Source organism: Thermobia domestica, chromosome 15 (genome assembly GCF_964235325.1).
Source record: "Thermobia domestica chromosome 15, izTheDome1.hap1.1, whole genome shotgun sequence".
NCBI lineage: Eukaryota > Metazoa > Arthropoda > Insecta > Zygentoma > Lepismatidae > Thermobia > Thermobia domestica.
Window position 1 is genome coordinate 91,688,512 of NC_137468.1, and position 23,630 is coordinate 91,712,141.

Consider the following 23,630-nt stretch of genomic DNA (forward strand, 5'->3'; position numbering starts at 1 on the left):
TAAGCAAAATCCTTGTAAAAACCTACATTTCACTTTTTTTTATCTATTTCACTGTGATGTGATAAGCTGGGGAGTTAAGAAGTATCCTAACCTATAGCTTTCTATACCCTTGTACTTCCTTTTCCAAAATTGCGCAAATACCAGTTTCACAGCGATACAGAAAATAAAGTAACCGTGGTCAAGTTAAACATTAACAATCTATATATATAAAAGAGAACGCACAAATCCTTTGTTCCCTCATCACGCTAATACGGCTGAACCAATTTCTTTTATTTTTGGGGGGTTATTAGGATTTGGACCCTAGATGGTTTTTATCATATCACTTTAATTTTTAATTACCAGTGTCTTGAGATAATTGACCATTCAAGTGTCCATAACGTACAAATCCTTTGTTAGTTCATCATAGGTAAAAATAAACGTATTTATATGCAACCCGCATGACCGTGTCACTCGGCGGGTTAACATAAATGACAGGCGATATAATGTTAACATTTACTGCAATCTACTATGGTTTTTATCATATCACTTGAAAGCGAAAACTTCCGGGATGACCGCAGCGAAGCGGGGCGGGTTAACATAAATGACAGGCGATATAATGTTAAGATTTACTGCAATCTTCTATGGTTTTTATCATATCACTTGAAAGCGAAAAAGTAAAAATTATCTAAGTAACAAAGTTTATTGCGTTCCGGGGTGACCGCAGCGAAGCGGGGTGAACGCTGCTAGTTCCGTAATAAAAATCAGTATTAACATCAAAACATGAAAAATATGTACAAATACCTTTTTGTGCAAGAACTACACTGCAATGTAGACAAAAGTTTAAAGTGATCCCTTCTACAGGATTATATTTATTTTATTTTGAGCGTCTTCGCTTGGCTTGCCTTTTGTAGGTTACATCTGGAGCGTCCCTTGCAATAGTCCAACAGTAGTCGGCCAATATGTTAGAACTCCACTTTCCCTCATATCTCCTCTCCATGGCTGCAATATCTTGATAGAAACGCTCACCATGTTCGTCACTTACTGCTCCACAATCTTCGGGAAAGAAGTCTAGATGTGAATGAAGAAAGTGGAGTTTCAGAGACATATTGCAACCAAGATTTTCGTAGCACAATAACAACTTTGCTACCAGTTGTTTGTAATTTGTTGCTCGGTGTCTTCCCAAGAACTGTGAACAAACACACTTCAAGCTTTCCCACACAGCTTTCTCCTCACCTTGGAGAATTTCGTCGAACTTGTGATCTTTGAATAGTTGCCTAATCTGTGGCCCTATGAAAACACCCTCTTTAACTTTGGCATCACTTAATCGAGGGAATTGTCCTCTTAGGTTCTTTTAGGCCTCATCCTCTTGGTTCATGCTCTTAACAAAACTTTTCATAAGACCTAATTTAATATGTAGAGGGGGAAGCAAAATTCGGTTACGATCTACCAGTGGTTCATGCTGCACATTTTTCACTCCCGGCTGAAGAGTTTCTCTGGTACTCCAATCACTTTTGCGGTAATGAGATCCACGATCTCTACTGTCCCATTCACATATAAAGCAACAATACTTTGTATACCCTAACTGCATATCTAGCAACACTGCTATTACTTTAAGGTCACCACAAATGAGCCACTGAAAATCGTAATATTTAATGGCTTGAAGTAAATGTTTCAAGTTTTCATAAGATTCCTTCATATGAACTGCGTAACCTAGAGGAATTGAAGGAAGTTCATTTCCAATATGTAAAACACTGCCTTTAAACTCACCTTGGACGAATCTATAAAGAGCCTCCACTCCGTAGGTTCGTAATTAATTTTAAGTGCCCTCATGAGACCATTTACATCTGTACATGCCACAAGTGTGTCTTCCATAGTAAAAAAAATGAAGTGAACATCTTCTCCCTATTCCGATACACTGAAATATTTACTTTTTCCTGCAATAAATTCAATTGCTTTAAGTGTGACACTAAAATTTCGGCTTTGCTTTTCGAGAGGTCCAAGTCTCTGATTAGATCACTTAGTTCCTCTTGAGTAAGTCTATGTGGTTCACATGGAGGTTCTTCTACAACAAACGTAGAGTCCTTCGAAGTACTTGATTTAGGAGCTTCAACTTCTTGATCATCATCAGAAAAAAGATCGTATTCTTTAGGTGGGTCAGGAACAGGTAGTCCTTCTCCATGTGGAACAGGGCGCATTGCAGAAGGAATGTTAGGATAGATCAAGTCCCGCTTCTTCTTCGTTGAAATTCCCTTCTTGACGGAAGAAACCATACAAAAATAACAATCTCTGATGTGGTCGCTTGGCTCCCTCCAAATCATGGGCACTGCAAAAGGCATTGAGTGCCCCTTCCCATTAATCCAATTTCTTAGATTGCTGGCACAAGTGTTACACACAATGTGGGGTGCCCAAGATTTATCTTGGTCTCCAATTTTACAACCAAAGTAATATTGATAGGCTTTTTTTATTAGTGGTGTTATAGTATGCTTTTGTGAGGAAAATGTCACTTCCCCACATACGTAGCAGAAGCTATCCGCACTGTTTACACAATTTCGCGGCATTTTTGTTTATTGAAATCCTCAAAATGTCATTTGAAATAGTTCCGACAACTATTTAAAAATATACATTCGAAATACCAGTATTTTTGCGTACTTGTAGTTGTAGTTTTATGTCCTGCACTACACAAACATCACACCCAAAACGCTGATTACTGCACTAAACCTGTCTTTCCTAACAATAGCAGAACACTACTGAGATAAGGAACACAATGAAACCAAGCGTTCATAGTTTCTTCAGTGTTGCCGGATCAGTGTAACATTTTACCCCAAACGAAGCGAATATATTTATTTTTAAAGCTTTATTATTAGACATGCCTGTAAAACGAAAAGTAGAGCTAATATTCGAAAATAACTTTCAAATTCGTGATCAGCACCACAAAATCAATAAGAATTAGCTGATTTTGTTCAATTTACATTTTCGTTGTTGAACAGTGTAATCGGAGAGTAGCAGCATCCGGAGTAGTGAATCACCATCACATGAGTAGGCTACCGTTAACCACAGTATATACGGCTGTGTTTAGAGTAGTGCCATATCAGTCGACTGCTGACGAGTGGCGTCGCATCATTTTCTGCGATGCATCTCGAATGACCATTATCTGCTAATACAGTGGCATCGAGGGGAAATAACACATTGTATTAAGTTTTGAAGGGATACACTAGTGTTACTTCTGGTGACTTCAGGTCATCCCTTATAGTGATTATGGGAACTTTCACAATACATCGGTGCCTCACGGACCGGCGTTGTCATACGTTATGTGTCATGAGGCAGAAGGTAGTACCAATTTTCAGCAGGACAATGCTCGTCCACACATGGCACGTGTCTCTATGAACTCATTACATTTTGATGAGATACTCCCTTCGGCAGTAAGATTATCCCATCCGTCCCTGACAGAACAAATCTGTGACGAATTGGGACGTTAACTCCGTTCCAGTGTCTATATTTAGGACATAGAGGATCAGTTACAGTAGTTGAGGCTCAGCTCTCAGGAGAGGATACAACAGCTGTATGATACCTTCCCAACCGAGTCAGTATATGCATTCAAGCCCGACAGAGTTCGACATCCTACACATGATAACAACACCAATACACTTTGGTGGGCGTACTAAGTGTAATGTATCAGTGGAACTCTAATCATTTATATGCCTGCCGTCGATATGCATGTACGAAATTATATCTACCTCAGACAATTCCTTGAAGGTGCATAATTTTTCTTTTTTATAGTGAGTATGTATGTTTGATATCATTCTTTTTACAATCTAAGAACTTTGGCAGTATTAGAATTTGGAATTCTTGTACGTTTTATTTAAAATTATAAACTAAAAAATAACATAAGTACATCAATAAGATACTTTTGATCGCGAAAGTTTCTTAATTAGAAAGAAAATATAAGAAACCTTATGTACATGAGTAATGTTTTCCATACATCAAAATAATGATTACGATTATGAAAACACTTGAACAAAATGCAAAATATGGAACCGAATGTTTGGAGAATGGAACATTGTATATTTTTCATTGTCTGTACTTTGAGTTGTACTCAGTAAAGAAGATGGTTTATTGTTTTGTGCCGATTGTTGATGAAGGTTTTCACCCTTTTTGAAAATGTAATTATCAGTTATTAACTACATAAAATCTTTGTAAAGAGAATAATTTCAATAATACCATTTACTCATACATTATAAGTAGTGAAAATTGGCACGTTTGAGATCGTAGTACCTACCTTGAAAAAAAAACATGAGGAAGACAGAATATAAGAGTACAGTATTAGATTTGTGTCTGCAGAAACGAATTGTAATAAGACAATATTTATTTTACTTTAGTTTAAGAATAAACGTACGTGGTTTGGCATAATGCGCGTTAGTGATGGAAGATATGGATAACTAGTAAAGTAATTTTTAGTTTAGTATCCTTTTAAACAGCGACACATAGCTTAATGTGAAATTCAAAGCACACGAACTTAAGCCGGGAAACAAATTACTGGTTTTTATTTTCAAAAGTTGCATAAAATAAACGCTTAGCTATGAGGTTGACATTTCTTTTACCATTGACGTACAGCTTATTTTGAAATTTGAATTACATGAGTTCACTTCGGAAAACAAAGCACATTATTTTTATTTTAAAGTTGCATATAGTACTCGCTTAGTCACGAGGTTAGCATCCCTGTAAGAGCAACCCGGAACGTTACTTCGAATTTGAATTGCACAAGCTTATACCGGAAAACGAAGCACAGTTGTTTAACCTCCCTTTTAACAGAAAAACACAGTTTAACCAGGGGCGTCATTTAGGGACAGGGAGGGGCAATTGCTCCTCCTGAGTTTGAGATTTGTATATATTTTTTCAATAGAATAGTAGTAAATCAGTGAAAAACGCGAAATTTTACTTATATCAAGGGGTCTTGTCCCCTACACCACGAAGCAAAATCTGAAATGACGCTCTTGAGTTCACCGTGCAATGCAAAGCACACGAGCTCACGCTAGGCAACAAACTACAGTGTTTTCACTTTAAAAGTCACATATGGTACTCGCCTAGACACTAGAGAGCTTTGGGTATATTAAAAAGTTACTGGGGAAAAAGAGTAGAATTCTCTTATTACGATACTTCGTAGAATAAGGAAAATAATTGGCGGGAAATGAAATCTGCACACAAGATTTTTGGTGTAAAATATGACTTAAAATTATATTTGAATAATAAATAATACGTGTATATGTAAGCGAGTTTTTTATACGAGAACGTATAGTGGCCATCATCATAGATATTCTGCTATTATTGGCAGGTCATTTGCCACAGCTGAGAAGCTTCCATGCTCCACGGTCTCCCGCTAACCTCTTCGTTTTCACGTATGATTTTTCTGTTTTGATATCGTCCATTAGTTGTCTTCTTCGCCCTCTTCCTTTCTATCTTGCTACCATACCCTCAACACGTCAATCATAATACAGTTCCTTTGTAGCCAATGTTGCAACTATTTCTCTTCCTAATAATAACTAAAATTGTTCTTTTCACGATTTCTAACACTACTCTCTCATTCGTTTTCCGCTCAACCCAGCTAATTCTCTTCATTCTTCTCCCGCATTTCGAAAGCTTCTAGTCGTTTTTAATAATTTTTCAGTAATGTCCATGTTTCTGACCCATACATTACAACACTTCTCACGAAGCATTTTATGAGTCTTTTATTCAGCTCTTTATTCAAGATCCCACAAATCAGTACTAGTGTTTTCATTCCCCTAAAGGATTCTTTCGTCATTCCTATCCTTGCTTTTATTTCACCTTCACACTCCATACCATCACTAATAATACTACCCAGGTATCGAAAACTAGTCACCTATTTCCCCCTTCCTACTTCTATATTTAACCTCACCTTCTTCGTTCCAGTCACCATGGCTTTAGTATTTCTGACATTTTATTTTCATCTCATATTTTTCGCAGCCCTTCTACAAGTTTTCTAACATCTTACTGATTTTCTTTTCAGATTCTGCAACAAGTGCCATATCATCTGCAAACCGTATGCACCTAATCATTCTACCTCCTAAGGAAATACCATCTTTATTTTGTAGGAGCTTCTTCATTATCTCTGCTAAATAGATATTAAATATTGTTCGCGAGAGATAGCATCAATGTCGAACACTCATTCCAATTGCACTCTCCTCTGTCGTTTCCCTCTATTCTAACATTTACGTGTTGGTTCATACATAAGTTTCTTATGAGTTTTCGATCTTTCCTTCCAACCCAACTTTCTTTAGAAGTTCCCACAATTCTCAATTCATGCGATCAAAGGCCTTTTCTAGATCAATAAATACCACTTAGACCTCTTTCCTTTTTTTCATAAATCTTTCATCGAGCGCCCTTAATAATTCAATTGCATCTCTTATACCCTTACCTCTCCAACTTTTTCATTTGTTCTTCCATACAACTTTCTGCTCAGTACTCGAAGCAAAATTTTTGCTGCATGAGATATGAAACTAATAATTCTATAAGACTCACATTTCTTTGGGTCTAAAAGATGAATATATTTCATAGGAAGACATCATACTTTTTCGAAGATAGCATTTGTGAATTTGAAGACTAGAAAGTAGGTATACGTCTTGTATTTCTTTAAAAATATTTATAAATATTATGAAGTTTTATTTAAAAATGCCCACCATTAAAGAAAGTGAACATAATCAATTTTGCATACCTGCAAGGTCTCGTTACAGGATTCAATACATCGAGGGATATTTTTGAGATCTGGTGTGAGGTTGTAAAACTAGAACGGGAAGGAAAACGTGGTAGTGAAGGTTATGACGATTTATTAAAATTTTTTAGCGATTTTACAAAGGATACTGACAAGTGATCTTAGATTATAGTTTGTCGATTGCAGATATTTTAGATTATTTTCTTGATTATTTTATAGGGATCCATATATGTATGATTTGGCTCACATACGTTCAGTATATTTTATGAATTGCAAGGAAGTACCGTGGGATATAATAAAACATAATGATTGAACTCTATCGTCATTACTCCAGATTTATTTCAAATAATTGTGAAGTAGCATGTGAAGATATTTACTCTGAATAAATTCATAACTTCAATGCTAATAATACATACAACACTAGTATTGATGAATTTGCATTTCTAGATTAAATACACGCTAAAAATCAAAATTCCGGATATAATAACGAAGGTAGCTAAACTGAAGAGGATTGAACTGAAATTTCTTCACGAATAATGAACGCTAAATTTGTTTCACCAGCAACATAGACTGGAAGAAAAGTGCAAGAATTAGGGCAAAGGAAGAGAGAAAGAAACACAAAGCTGTAATTGCTATTGTTCAGTACAAGATGACACCATATCTTCTGAAATTTGTTTCGACGAACTGTATACGGAAATTGTAAAACACAGCACTGAAAAAGAAAGATACAAGCATAATATTCACCTGCACAACCTCAATGCAATTTTAACTGACTGCTACAGCTTTAGCAAGCAATCGGTTCGGTTTATCGGACAGAGTGACCGCATTAATTGCTTTCAGTGTCGTACAAAACTTTGGGTTACAGAACCGGACACGTCCTTGGTTATAGATAAAAGTAAAATTAGAAGAGAAATGGAGCAAATTAGAAGATTATTACAAAATAGATATAATATGTCACCTAAAGATATATACTTTGACGGCAGGAAGGTTGAAACTCTGACACAAGATAGGCAATAAAATGTACCACATAATAAGAAAAAGATCATATATCCTTACTTAAAGAGGTTGATAGTCAATTTATTGGCCAGGTTTCGATAAGAAGTGGATCTGCAAAAAATATATCTAAAAGCATACTTTCTTATTTAAGTAACGAAGGCTTGGACTTAAATGTCTTGTGGCAATAGGCTGTGATAGTACACTAATACTGGATGGAAAAGTGGCATTATTCATAACATTGAGGTCAAACTGCGAAGATCACTTCAGTGGATATTTTTTTATTAAATTTTAAGATATGTCTTTCAGACATTTATTCGAGCATCTAGATGGTGATACTTCAGGGCCCAAATCATTTTCTGGAACTATCGTCAACCAGTTGAAGCATTGTGAGCAGCTTCCTGTTATTGGTTATGAGAAAATTTCATTCGAAGGTATTTCCGTAACAAAAAATGACCTAAGCTAAGACCAAAGATATCTTCTTGATATTGTGAGAGCTATAAACAGCAGACATTGTGCAGTAGACCTTGCAGCAAAGGATTCAGCCCTGTAAGTCATTCAAGATGGCTAACTATATCCATCGTATTTTGAGATTGTATATTTCGATGACATTTGAGTTGAAAACATTAGCAACGTACATTATAAAAACGTACGCACATGTTTGGTTTCCTGTAAAAATATTCTGTAAAAGATGGTACAAAATACGTGTTTAAACTGATTGAGAAATCGCGGTATCTACCAGAAATCTTACTAGAAATGATCGATTCTGTAATACAGTTGAACTCTTTCTTTGCTCACCTCGAAAATCTTAAGGCAATGGCGAAGGATGAATGTAAACAAATCAGAGAATTAACTTCCAGAAAGTAAAAATCTAGGAATCAACCATTATTAGGTAAAAGAATGAAAAAATCTTGCCACCTGATCGTAATTTTCAAGTTACTGACTATACAGAATCGATAGATTGGTCAAAACGCAAACTTTATTCATAACTAATGATGAATCGTATAACAACAGAGAGTATTTTGTCATTTCTAAAGATGAAGGAGCTACTAGAGTTTGTCAACGTAAAATTTTTAATGTCAGACACAGTCCGTAGAAAGATTGAAACTTGTAACAGAGACTGCTACAGAAGTGGGGTGGGTCCTTAATCAGAGATTGTTTTATTACGACTACACTTTTGTCTCACTCTATAATGCCAAATTTCAGTAGGAATGATTTTTTTTTTTTTTTAAATGAAACGCCTTGAATGGTTGGAGTAGAACTCGAAAGTGCAGCAACCCTACGTAGTGAGTTTTGAGTCATTTGTAAGTTAAGAAATAAGCGAAAAGCTGCATTCACAGATCGGAACATAAAAATGCTGCTTTTCGTAGTTTTCAAATTTAAGTTGCAATGCAAAAACTGAAGACATCCAATTTCGATTTTCTTTTCCTCTATGTATTGCTACATACGTAACAGAAAATTACCGCCCTATTAGAATTATAAAAACTGACTGTATTTTATACAGGGTATTCAAAACTTACGATTTTTGACAATTTGATGAAATTTTGATCTCAATGCGTGAACTAAAAATTCTATTCGATGTAGATTTTCTTGTCTTCTCTGTTGTTACATATCTATGAGAAGAATATATGAGAACTATAAGAATTAAACTGTGTTTTATACAGGGTTTTCCAAAGAAAGTACGATATTTGAGAAGTTGACGAAACTTTGACCTTAATATGTGAATCGAAGTTATTGCCCGATTTTTAAAACAAATAGTTTACACTTTGGATAGACGGTTCAACTTTTGAGCACTGTTATAATTCGACTTGAAAAAATCGATTTTTCGACCCAACCTATTACTTATACCGAAATATATAAAAGGTTTTTTTTTTATCAAGAAATGGTAAAATACATTTTGTAAATTAACAAGCTTATCAAGATTAGAATTAAATTTTATGTTGATATTTGTTTTACTTTTCCTTTATATCAATATAAGAAATAATTCATTTGAAAGAAACTAAAATTATTTGATAATTGATTGTATTGTATTCAATTTTGTAAAGAAATTGTTAAAAAGCAAATTTTAATAAAATTTGTATTTTTAGTTTTTATTCTTGTGTTCCCATTACAATTTGAATTTCTACATACATAAAACAAATAATTTTTAGGGTTGACATCATATTAATGCTGTTGATTCTTTATATTTCCACAAACATGAAACAGCGTGATTGTTGTATAAAACATTACTATACGCTCATTCTGATTTTTTTCACAATAGTTATATAAAAAGCAATGTTCATGAAGCACATTTCCACATAATTCATTTAATAGTGGACAATATTTACTTTTAAGTTCAATAACATTATCTAATGCAAATATTTTCTTAATCCAAATGAGTATTACTAAACTCATAATAAAAGCTTTCATTCTGAGAAACATAATTGATATAGAAGTTGCGTATGTGTGATGCAGTGTATCCGTTCTTATTGTTCCAACTTAGTCCGTTAAGTAATCAAAGTTAACTAATCGATTTGTTTCTGGAAACCTAATGATAATAAATTATATTGCTGATTTCGCCAAACAATGGCAATTGAGTGTATCATTGTATGTAGTTAAACAATTTACAAATTATAAATTTGTTTTGATATTTTAAATTCGCGTATGTCAATAAGGTATTGATTGACAGATTGTGAAATATCACATGAACGTTTTATAAAAATATAACTATTTGTTCGATAAATTCTGTATTATTTAAACATGTACAAGTTTTTCCTAATAAAGTTATTGAAATTTCACTTCATTGTTTTTCAAGAACTTCAACAAGATTTTAGTCATTAGATGACACTTTACGATATGATGCGTATGTTCATGAAGAATATTTAATTTGCACTTATCACAATGTTCGGGGTCACAACGTAAATATACATTTATAGTTTTAACACAGTTACTATAATATCTTCTTCAGTACATAAAACACCTAGTGCACCACTATACAAACACAAGTCCTAGTTTTTTCTTAGCTGTTTTCTGTCTTTTTTAGTAACACTTAGACAAATTCCTAGAAATACTCTTCACCACTTATGAAAGACTAATATTCTTCATAAAATTTATCTTTATTAAACGTCCAATAATATGTGCTGGTGCATAAACAGCATAAGGTTTTCCACGTACGAGCTTCCAATGTGGAGGCGTAGGGCAAGTATGCCCAATTTCACAATAAATTGTATATTTGCATATATATTACAAACTATATATAATTGGCAAATAATAGCAGACTTTATTGTTTTGGAGGTACATATTAACTTGACTAGATACATACATTGTTACTTTCTTGCTGCGTTTACAAATTTAGTAATGTTCCGTCGAAGTACATAATACAATTAGTCTCAATTTCGCAGTTATACAGAAGGTCGATCCGCGCATATGTGTCCAATTTTACACCCGTACCCCTGACCACAGAAGCGACCGAACCAAGTGGTTAAACGCGTGTGCTATATCTGGAGGTCCATTCTATCGTCTGCCAAACGAAACTGTGCATCGTGTGCATCATGGCTCCAAAGGTGAACCGTTTTTGGAAGGGCTACGTAATTGGACTTTTCCACGCCAAATATTCGGTTTCTAAAATTCAAAAGCATTGCAAAGAAAATGGTTGTGCATTGGGTTCGACGACTATCAAGAACATAATCAAGCAGTATAAAAAAGAAGATATACCAGGTAAGCATTCACCCACTAAGGGGTCAAGGAAGCGAGCGTGTACCACAGTGACACCACAAGTAGCTCAGAAGTTGAGGCGAATGGCCTTACAAGAAAATCCCCCTCGGCAACGTGTGATGGCAGCTCGACTCCACATACCACAGTCAACTGTTAACCGCGCCCTGAGTGGGAAATTAAACCTCCAGAGGGTCTTTAAAAGTCATGGACATTACCTAAGTGCGGCCCATCGCCGTGAGAGAAAGACCAACAGCAGGCGCCTCTATGAATGCCATCTATCTGGGAAAAGTGGAAGTTTGTGGCCACACTAGATGAAGCATGAGTGTATCTATCAGATTGTGGCAAAATTCGTTCGATAACTTACACTTCGCGAGATGCAAAAAGCCGTCCTGCGTTCATCCGTCATTGCAAAGCAACTTTCTCGAAAGGATTTATGGTTGTCGCCGGTTACTCTTATCAGGGCAAGTTAACAACTCGTCAGGTCCCTAAAAACTGTAAAATCAACTTTGCATTCTTTCAGCAACATATACTGACCCCAATATATACAGAAGGTCTACCTCGTTTGTATGGACATGCCATAAAGCAAGTGTCTGTGCATATGGATAAGGCCTCCTCACATACATCTCGTTCTACCCAGAACTTTCTGAAGCAGATGGAGACAGACACCGGTATTCGTGCTATTCCATTTCATGATATACCAGTGAAATCACCAGATGCCAGTCCCATGGATTTCTGCGGGTTTGGTCTACTGAAAAGGGCACTTTCTTCTCGTCGTGTCATTATTCTCGGGGCCCTGTGGAAAGCCTGCCGGGAGGAATGGGAGAAGATTCCACTTCCTGTACTTCGTCGAAGTCTTCTACAGTGAAAGTTACGGTGCAGGGCTATTGCCAGAACACATGGCCATCACATTGAGGCGAACCGATGGTGATCCCCTGGATTTTCATAAGGTTAGTGCTATTTCGAAATTGGACACATACGCGGGTCGACCTTCTGTATATCCTAATTTCGTAATAGGTGTGCCTAATTTCGCAGTACTGCCTATTTGTTATTAATTTCACTAACATATAGGCCTAAATGACTTAAGTGTTTACAACTGATAGGATCTGAATTACATATGTGAACGCACCGATATTCTTTCATCATAGCTACATTTTATTTATTATTATTATTATTATTATTATTATTATTATTATTATTATTATTATTATTATTATTATTATTATATTATGTAAACACAACGTTCATCATTTCATAAAAAGACCTACTACTGAAGCAACTAAACAAAAGCTACTACCGAAACCAGTTCAAAAATATTTAACTTGATGAAATAGCTACACGAAATAAACAATAGAACACGAAGAGCATTGAGTGCTCCAGTAAGGCTATAATAAACCAGGCTTAGGTAAACGTGACAGATCAAATGAAAGAGAATCAAATGTTCAAAGCATAGGAAAGCTAATCATCCTCTTCCCTGCAACCAAGGCACATGAATTCAGGCTCATAGTTCATGGACTTTGCCAAAGCCTTTGACAATGTTGCCTCCTATTAAACTTATTACAATGAAGTCTCCTTCCCTTTGTTTTCTCGTGTACCGGAGCTACAAACAGCCTTACCGAACTTAAGCCTATACTGAGCTTTATACGATGGCTAGGGATATTTTTATATATCATTATATTCCTTATAATTTCCTCTACACATTTACATACACATGATTTTTTGACCTGCTGAAGCTTAAAATATGGATACTTCTTCTTTCATAAAGCTTTATGTACCTATTTTAGAGTACAATTAAACAGGCAAAATTAACTTCTATGCATATGTAACTTGTCACTGAGAACAGACAATAACCTTCCACGTACTGAATGTTTCTTCTCGCGTGCGTGTATTGTCACTAAGTTTACAAACCTTAAAAGTGTCGAGATCTCGCTAAATGACCCTATGTTATATCAATTTTAACATGAAAGAAAATTTTCTTATACTACAGTATGTGTTTCAACTACTTTATGGCTGCAAAATACACGAGCATACAAATATTTTTCCTTCCAAATATTAAAACTGTTTTGATTTTTAACTATCAAATTGTATATAAAATTTCACAGTGGTAAACTTAATGTTTCACTACACGGGAACATAAGATCAAATAAGCGATGAATTAAAAATGTATTAGGTACTTATCCTAATAAATGCAATTTTCTCTGAATTTGCGGAAGTATTCAAGCATTGTTTTGGTCCGAGACATCATAGTTAATAATGGCAAACCTCATCATCCAAATTTCCAACATATGTACACATTTTTATTTTTCTTATGTACTACATACGAACTCCGATCTACATTTATATACATACCTAATCAACTTGTTATTATTAGTTATGTAATGGCGTTTAAATTTTTTATTTTTACATTTACAATAATAGGGACATAGACACTAGAGATATTTTTCTTTTTAAAATGTATCACCAATGTTAATTTTTCTTTTGTTAAAAATCACAGACAATGTGAAAATGTATAGTAGTATATAAGATGTAATATTAATTACCATTCAATGCGTTTCTATGTTTCTTTCGTTGTTGGTTAACGTAGTTTAAATGTAGCATCTATATTTTTCATAGTATATTCCATTCAGACTTGGAAGTTTACATGTTTGGGAACAGAGATAGTTATCTTGATGTGCCACCTGAATGCAAAGAAATTCAGTCAGAAATAGGACAAATAAGACAGTCGGTCGGAAATTAAAAGACACTATTAGTCCTACCTATTTTGTGATTGGATAATTTTAATATCTTTTTACAAAATGAGCATTAGCACTATTTCTGATGTTAAACCTTTGGGTTTATTAAGCTGTAGAATTAGTTGCTTTTAAATAACAATTATTTATTTCTTACGTTTAACTCTTATTGTTTCATTTTTCAGGAAGTATATGTCAAGTTATTTTATCCTTGATGTGATCGCTACCTTACCAACTAATACTGTACATCATTTGATTGAAGGAAAAACATACTCATTTACATCGTCGCAGGAGAAGAATTTGCGGCTAGTCAAACTTTTATCACTATTTAGACTTTTTCGAGTTGGTACGTTGTTTCGATACATCAGTGAAATAGAAGTGGTAAGGTCCTTTTCTCTCTTAATAATTATTGATCAAATAAGCCATTAATATAAATGTTTATTCAGTGGCAAACGCACAATTTCATAAGACGGGTTCAAGCACTTAATCTTATAGCTTGTCAGGACAGATGTGATTTTTGTATATACAAAATATTCAAAAATTACGCAAACCTATAGGAACATATTTCTTATTATTATTCTTTTTACATTTTCTACATTAAGTGCTGGAAGTCACTGCCGTTTTGTTCTTCACGTCATATGTAATGCCAAATGCCAAGAAAGCAACTTATTCGGCACATATGTCACTGACATTTTGCTCATTAATGTATCTATCTAGACGAAACCATGTCTCATCAGTCCAGTACCAATCATTGAGTTCCTTCGCTTCTGGCGTTACAGATTCTATGAACTAATGGTTGCAGTTTTTTCGGGCATCCATGTCTCCAGGCAGTAGTTACTGAACTGCTCTTACTTTATAGGGGTATCATTTCAAACACTTCCTCAAGACCGTGTGTGCACTGCCATTGGGAAGCCCACACTGGCTCAAAAGTTGTCGCATTGATTTTTTTGGACTCACAACATATGTAACTTACACATCGATCAAGTCTTCTGTTAACAAAACAATCTTGGTCGACATTTTCGCGGTGCGTCCACTACATTACGAATCTCCTTAAACTTGTTGTACAGCCGCTTGATGGAGAACCTGTATGGAACATCTGTTCTATATTTCTCTGTGTAGGCCCTCTGAGTCAGAATATAACTAGTGATGTAGATTACTATGTCACAATGACAATATAACGAAACAAAACAATTAATCCGATTCCCCATAAAATTTTGTAACTTTTTGAACACGTGTATATCTTAACATAGTAATATTTATTTTCCGAAATATTTAGCTTAAGAGGAAGAATTACATTCCGAAAAAAAAACCTCGCATATGACACTTTTTATGGATTTAAATAGCTTTATTGGAAGCTATACCTAAGCAACAAATTTTAGAAGACATAACTGTGTATCCGAAGAATTTCCAGGAGTGACTCAATTACACTTGACTTTTAAATCTTCTCATGATATTTTTGCAAAATACCGTTACGGACTAACTGAGATCCTTCATCATTGTTCTTCAGAAATGGGATTTTTTAAAAAAATGATTAGATAAAACAAAACTTTGTTAAAAATATAGGGTAATTTTCACTTTTTGTAAATAGTGACTATGCTCTAAAGTTAGTGCAACACTAACATTATTTGAAAGTGTTAAATATTGTTAGGTCTGTTGCAAAGTTTATTTCCTCTTGAAATTGCTTCAGTTATTTAAACTATCTGTAATGTTGAAATACAATTATTTAAATTGCCATAACCATTGTTCCAAATTAGATTTAAAATTCTGATTTAGAATGTTTCATATATTTAAATTATATACGTAGATTGTGATTTAGACCTATGCAAAACTTTTATTCTGTTGGTGCTTTGTTTATTGCCGAATAAACATTTTGATACGGCAGAATAGTTGTCATTATGTTCACCATTTCCAGAAGCTTTGCCAGGTCTACAGATTTATATGTTTCAAAGCAATACGGGCAACAAGAATTTCTGGCGTGATCTACAGATTTTTTGTACTATTTTCTACTTTTGCATTATTGTATATAACAATCAGCCTTATAAACTTAACTCTGCGATCCTTTTATATTTCTCGAGTTTGTCTAAACAGGTCTCAATGAACTTGCCAAATCAGCGTTTGGTATAGAACAATATAACGAATTATTTTTCAAAGTTAAAACCTACTCAATTAACAATACCTATTAAAACAGGGGTGAAAATAATCGTGTACTACCAAAAAGTCAAGCAACAACTCGACATTGGGCGAACTCAACTACAGAAATACGAGAGTCACTACGAAAGTTTTGAGATTCGCATTGTTGTGGCACAGTATTTGAATTCCAACTATTGCGTTCGGTAGTGATATCCAGAGCGAAGAAGCGAAGCAAGTTTCAACTCGCCTCGCTTATCGGCGTGGCCGTATCGCCTTCACTTGTTTGTTGATGTGAGCAGTATTCGGCTGTCTAGAATGGAGCTCGAAAGGGAACATTTTCGGGCAATGATCCTTTACGATTTCAAAAGTGGTTTGAACGAGACATAAAGCCTCGACCGTTTGCAGGGGGCATTTGAGGACCTTGCTCCTTCCCGTGCTACAATTTTTCGGTAGTTTGGTGAATTCAGAAGAGGCCGGACATCGCTTAAAGATGAAGAGAGAACTGAACGTCCGGCAACAGCTGTGTCAGATGAAAACATTGCCGCTGTGGAACAAATGATTCGAGAAAAACCTCGATCAACTTTCAAGGACATTGAATCTACAGTGAACATCTCATCGCCAGCAGTAACAAAAATTCTTCATGATCATCTTCGGCTCAGCAAGGTTTCATCTCGTTGGGTGCTTCACACTTTGACTGAACAGCAGAAGCGCATGCGTGTGGAATGGTGTGAAGAAATGCTTGCAAGATTTGATGCAGGCAATTCTCGACGCGTCTCTGACATTGTTACTGGTGATGAGACTTGGATCTATCAATCTGACCCTGAAAATAAACGCCAGTCTACAGTTTGGATCTTTCCAGACGAAAATCCACCCACGAAAGTGAAACGACCGCGTAGTGTGGGCAAGAAGATGGTTGCAACTTTCTTCTCCAAATCTGGCCATGTTGCAACTGTTCCACTTGAAGAACAAAGGACTGTTACTGCTCAGTGGTACACCACTGTTTGCCTAACAAAAGTGTTACAGAAGCTTCGGGAACGGCGTCCAAGAACTGGATTGCGTGGGATCCTGCTTCATCATGACAACGCGTCCGCACACACGGCCAACATCACAATTCAGTTTTTAGAATCTACGGAGGTCAAACTTATGACACATCCGCCGTATAGCTTTGTCCAGGCCCCGTGTGATTTTTTCTGTTCCCCAGGATCAAAGATCGCATGCGTGGGAAGAGATTTTGCAGCCCTGAAGAAGCTGTAGTGGCTTACGAGAATGAACTTTCAACACTTGAAGAAAAAGACTGGCAACATTGCTTCCAAAAGTGGTTTTCGAGGATGCAAAAGTGTGTACAGTGTAATGATGAATACTTTGAGAAAATGTAAGTGTTAAATTTATTTTAAGTATGTAAGTTATTTCACATCTCAAAACTTTCGTAGTGACCCTCGTAACATTGACTGTGATCGATTGACTGACATTGAACTGGAACAAGATTAAATGCCAGAAATTACTCGACAAAAGACCAAAAAGGTCTAAACTATCTGATTGGTGAAAATACCGATAATTTCGCATGTTATTGAGATTTGTGATGCCTCTGAATGCTGTAATAACAAATCATTTCACTTGCTACGTTTCGGCAGTATTTGCACAGTGTGTGTCAAACACGCCTACTGTGTTGAAGAAGTAGCAGAAAACTGAGATAAATGTAAATAATCATTGCACACATTTATCCAAATATTTTAATAAAAATACGAATATTTACAAATATTTTAAGGAGGTCTACAGATATTTTCTTTCCGACCTGGCAACACTGATTTTCAGCTTATCAAAATTTATCAAAGGTAAATATATCAAAAAAATTTTGCTAAAAAGTTTGCTCAGATGGGGGCGCGGTGGCTCAGTGGCAAACCGTTCACCTCTGGTGTTTGGAGTCCCTGGTTCGATCCCAACTTGCGCTGTGGACTTTGTAGTTGACAAACACCGTACTCGTCGATTTTCTCGGGGTTCTCCTGCTTCCTTCATTCCACCATTTCATTCATTTCTCATTGTCACCGTCTCCTTTATCGGGCGTTTACACTTGGTCGATTTAGTCTCACGGCTAAATCGACTCGTTACATTTGCGACTAAATCGAAGCAACTAGGCCGAATCAGATCGATGGATGTGTTCAATTGTTTCAACCGAAATTGAATGCTGCTTGTCGACTCGCTCTCCTCTGGTCGATTCGAAATCGCTGGCAATTTTAAAGATGTCCAAGCAACCAGTAATTGGTACAATTTGCGGTGTTATAGCAGAAGAAAATAGAACGTCTTTCAATTCAGTTGCCAGTCGATTAGTCGCCTTCGATCAACAACCGATTAAATTGAAGTCCCGTTTACAATCGAACGCAACTGAATCGAACGCAAATCGACTAAGTGTAAACGCCCCATTAGCCTAACCGGCATAAACGTTGGACGTAAAACTCAAAGATTTCATTTCATTTTTTTTTTTCAAAATTTTGCTCAGGTATAAATCACAACTAGAATAGTACAATCCAAGATTTTTACACTAGAAATTTAAATCTTAGTTTAAACATAGGTCAACATAATTTAAATAATTCTTGCTTAAATATTACCAGAAAAATAACATTAAGTAAGCTTTCTTACAAACCAGTACTAGCAACATACATAACGTTAAAATAATCCTTAATAACACTTTTCAGCGTTTCTTGTAATCAATTGATGAATTTTCGAAATTCGGAACTGTCAGCTACTGCCCAGTAATTTAGCTAAAGTCGTGACCAACCTAAGTTTTCAGTTACGTAATTTCAGTAGCTCCAAATCATTAAAGTAGAAAAGGAGCTACTTTTCTACGAGTACCGTTATGTACTAAAATTAATATAGAAACTCCGTGTTGTTTAATGGCTGTGTTGGCAGACGGTCGGTTAGGTCATTAGGGGATGATGACATGATTACGTGGTTGGAACCGTTTGGAAAGTTCGTGTCCTCTTTTTTGAGTGTGTATACGTGTCTGTACAGACTGTATACTAGATATTTTTAAAAATAATAATGGAAATTTAAATTTGAATTTTAATTGGTTCGATTTGAATTAAAACTGTTGATATGATGAAACGTTATTTTGTATTACTTACTTCCGTAGCAGTGATTAAATTAATATTGAATACTAGCAGCGTTCACCCCGCTTCGCTGCGGTCACCCCGGAACGCAATAAACTTTGTTACTTAGATAATTTTTACTTTTTCGCTTTCAAGTGATATGATAAAAACCATAGAAGATTGCAGTAAATCTTAACATTATATCGCCTGTCATTTATGTTAACCCGCCCCGCTTCGCTGCGGTCATCCCGGAAGTTTTCGCTTTCAAGTGATATGATAAAAACCATAGTAGATTGCAGTAAATGTTAACATTATATCGCCTGTCATTTATGTTAACCCGCCGAGTGACACGGTCATGCGGGTTGCATATAAATACGTTTATTTTTACCTATGATGAACTAACAAAGGATTTGTACGTTATGGACACTTGAATGGTCAATTATCTCAAGACACTGGTAATTAAAAATTAAAGTGATATGATAAAAACCATCTAGGGTCCAAATCCTAATAACCCCCCAAAAATAAAAGAAATTGGTTCAGCCGTATTAGCGTGATGAGGGAACAAAGGATTTGTGCGTTCTCTTTTATATATATAGATATTTACATTATTGACATTGAGATGAAGATCCAGTTCGAATCTCATATTATACAGATGTTTTTTTGACTAATAGAAACTCACATTGAATATATATATATATATATATATATATATATATATATATATATATATATATATATATATATATATATATATATAATTTGGAAAAATGAAATATTTGAGTCCCACCATTATGCCGGTTTTTATTTGTTCGTTTCTTATTTTTATATTCTCCTAATAAATTAGTCGTAGCAACTTATTTTGGGAGGAAACCATTTTATAAAAGGTATTGAAAAATATATATATATTATAAAAGTTTATGTGGTAGGTACTGAGAATGAACCCAGGACCCCAAGCTCCGGAGGTGAACAATGTACGATGGATGGGAAATATTTATTTATTCATGCGGGACTTCTTAATTCGACAGATTGTATGCATAGCATACTCGGTGAGCGTGGTAAAAGCTCGTGTACGGAATATGTATACTCCGGGACGATACGCTATGCTGGTACATATACAGATCGTGGTTTCCGTACATCTTTTGCTGCTGAACTCAAGACATAAACTGAACTTTTCGCGCGCTTTTGGAAAACCGGTTGGGTAGGAGTGATGATGATGATGTGTGCTTGCAGAGCGTTGCTAAAACGTGAATTCAAATACAAAGGAAGACCGTTGACACGTTTGGTAAACATCACCGCCAGACTAATAGAAATAACTTTGGTGCCGCGGTAGGTGAACAAAAGAAAGATTGCGGACGTGGAAGATAAACATCACAGGTTGGAGACAGACTAATAAAAATAACTTTGGCGAGGTGAACAAAAGACATTGTCGGTGAAAAACACAAAAGAAAGAAAGATTGGGGGACGTGGGAGGTGAGCATGTTGAAACATGTCCGTATGGTATTTAAGAATAGAAAAAAAACTTTAATGTTGGGAATGCTGAACACGTGATTACCTTGCGGTTATGAAAATACTTTAAATACAGGTTATAAGAGACAAAATATATAAAGATACATCATGCAGTCGTATGAGAAGAAGGATCTTTGCAATAGCAATATTGAAGCAATATCTGATGCTGAAACAGAAATATACGAATCATCGTCAGATGAAGAATTTGATTTTGACGCAATAGATTCACCGGCGCTAACAGTTTCACCAACACCACCATCATCTCCAGTTGTATTACCAAGAACATCACGATTTTGGGCTTTAGATTGTTGTTGTAATAGTGAAAAAGTGGATCGCGAATGTATAAAGAAGGCTACTGAAAAATGGAATTTTAATGAAACACTAATATGTGAGGGATGTACGTCAGGATCTAATCATGATTTTGCTCATGATTGTATGACTATGCGTCCAGAATTATTGGAAACCCGCGCTTGGAGTTTTATAGCAAGTCCTAGGTCCTAGTGTTGAAGATGATGTGTTTTATTTGTACGTAAACACGCATATTATCGGACTATTAACAAGAGAAAAATTTTATGATGCCTATGTGGTTTTATTAAGTGATACAGACTATTTACCGGAATTACTAGAGATTTTCATAAGAAAAGACAAACGGAAAGCGAATATTTCAGATTGAAAAAATGTATTCGAATAGTGCTAGTGTTTCATGTGTGCTATGTACTGGTGAAAACATTAATGTGAACTGTGTATTAAAAACTATAAAAGTATACTTACACAACAATAATCCAATGGAATGCGTGGAATGCAAGTTAAATCTTCCTCATGAATGTAGACATTTTCATAATACTGGATCATTTGCAGTGAAGTATTTATCTCTTGATAAAACTCTTAGTGAACTCTTTGAAGTGTTTGAACAAGAACATAGTGAAATTTCATTTCTATGCTTTATGCATAAAACTTGTGATCTTTTATAAAATACAGAATTCGTTGGACAGATAATTCCGTTTTTTAATTTTCATACAAATGAAATTTCACCATGTGTAAATCAGTATATTATCGATATTCAAGGTTTTAAAATGTCTGATAACGAATTTATTATTCGTGAGTTTTGTTTAACTGCATGCGATGATACAGTAAATTTCCATTGCTTGGTAAAATCACCAGTAGAATATAATTTATTATCACTAGGATGTCAAAAACAAATTGACTGGTTAACATTAAATTTGCATGGATTGAAATGGAATAGCAAAACTGGATATACTGTATCATGCATGCGAAACCTTGTATATCAATTATGCGCAAAGAATTCAACCTTTTATTGTAAAGGTTTAGAGAAATCTCTTTGGATTAAAAGAATATTTGCATTAGATAATGCCATTGATTTAGAAACAAAACATTGTCCTTCATTAAATGAATTATGTGGAAATATATTTAATGAATATTGTTCTTTTCACACAAGTATTGTAAAGAAATCAGGATGTGCATATCGTAATGCACAACAGTTGAATTATTGGTGGAAATATGAAAGATCAACAGCATTAACTAATGCATTATCAACATTGTAATGAGAAATTGTAAATAAAATGCATGGGTGTAAGTTTTAAAAAAATTATTGTAAATTAAAAATGTAAATTTAAAAAATGTAAATATATGATAAAAATAAAAAATAAAAAAATATTTATTTTCTTTTTAAAAATTTGTTTACATGTTTATAAACAATATCATCATTCTTTTCAAATTTTTCTTGTTAAACAATTTTAAACACTTTTCAAATGATTGAGTGCGAATAATATGATGCACAAAATATAAGACAAAATAGCCACATAACACAGAATTATCATGTTGATATTGTTGAATATTTGTAAAGTACATTTTAGTATTTTTCGACAAAAAGTTTTTTATTTCCTTGGGAATGTCCATAGCAAGACTGTCAAAGTAGAAACCATGTTTTTTCTTATTGATGTACACTGCAACCCAGTGGGAACCAGCAGAATCAGATGTATCAAGATTAATCACAAGTGCTTCAGTAGGTTTTACCGTTACAGGATGTTTGTCAATAGGGTAAATTCCAGTAACACTTGCACCAGTCACTATCAGTTAGTAACACTTTTAATAATTCGTCACTATACATGATGAAGATTATTATTATTATTTTTAATTTTAGTAGGTATGTAATTATCACTGCTATTCACATGTAACACATAATCATACACTTTCACATATTCACTATACAGTAATGCTTCATGAACAGTACACCTATATTGTCCGAAACGATGCTTATTATCCGCACACCGATGAACGTGAAAACTTAATGCAGTATACTTTGGACAGTTTATTTCTTCCAAATTTGTAACTTCTCTTTGAAGAATTTCTTGAAGAAAACACTTTCTATTTATTCCGTATGTTTATATGGTTGTAGTATTTGAACAATATGTTTGAAGTATTTCCTTAAAATGTGAATATTCTACATCCCCTTCGTGCCAGGTAATGTCATACACATTCTCACCTAGATATTTGTTTGTACTTACGATTGGCTCAGCTAACTTATTTAAAGGAAATGGTGGTTTAAAAACCCAATTTTGAAAAAAGGGAACGTCAGGATTTACAATGGCTAGCTCTTTTATAATAAAGTCATCTTCGTTATCATGATACGCCGAGAAGTGAACAACAACCCGCATTGTACTCAACTGAATAAATTAGAAGGTGTTATCAGTATAAATATTTCTGTCTTTGTCTACATGTGCTAAAGAATCGAATTGTGCGTACACAATGCATGTAACAGGCTCAGTTAAAGTTTCT

General features: G+C 34.9%; 1 protein-coding gene across 2 annotated transcripts in view; it reads left to right on the top strand.

The window, feature by feature from the left end:
- LOC145671147 (potassium/sodium hyperpolarization-activated cyclic nucleotide-gated channel 2-like) overlaps positions 1–23,630 on the top strand; it is a 169,344-nt gene that overhangs the window by 98,431 nt on the left and 47,283 nt on the right. For both annotated transcript variants that reach the window (XM_081739968.1, XM_081739969.1), the window contains one exon: positions 14,301–14,496. In XM_081739968.1, coding sequence (XP_081596094.1) covers positions 14,301–14,496 — 196 coding nt within the window. The remainder of the gene's footprint in view (positions 1–14,300; positions 14,497–23,630) is intronic.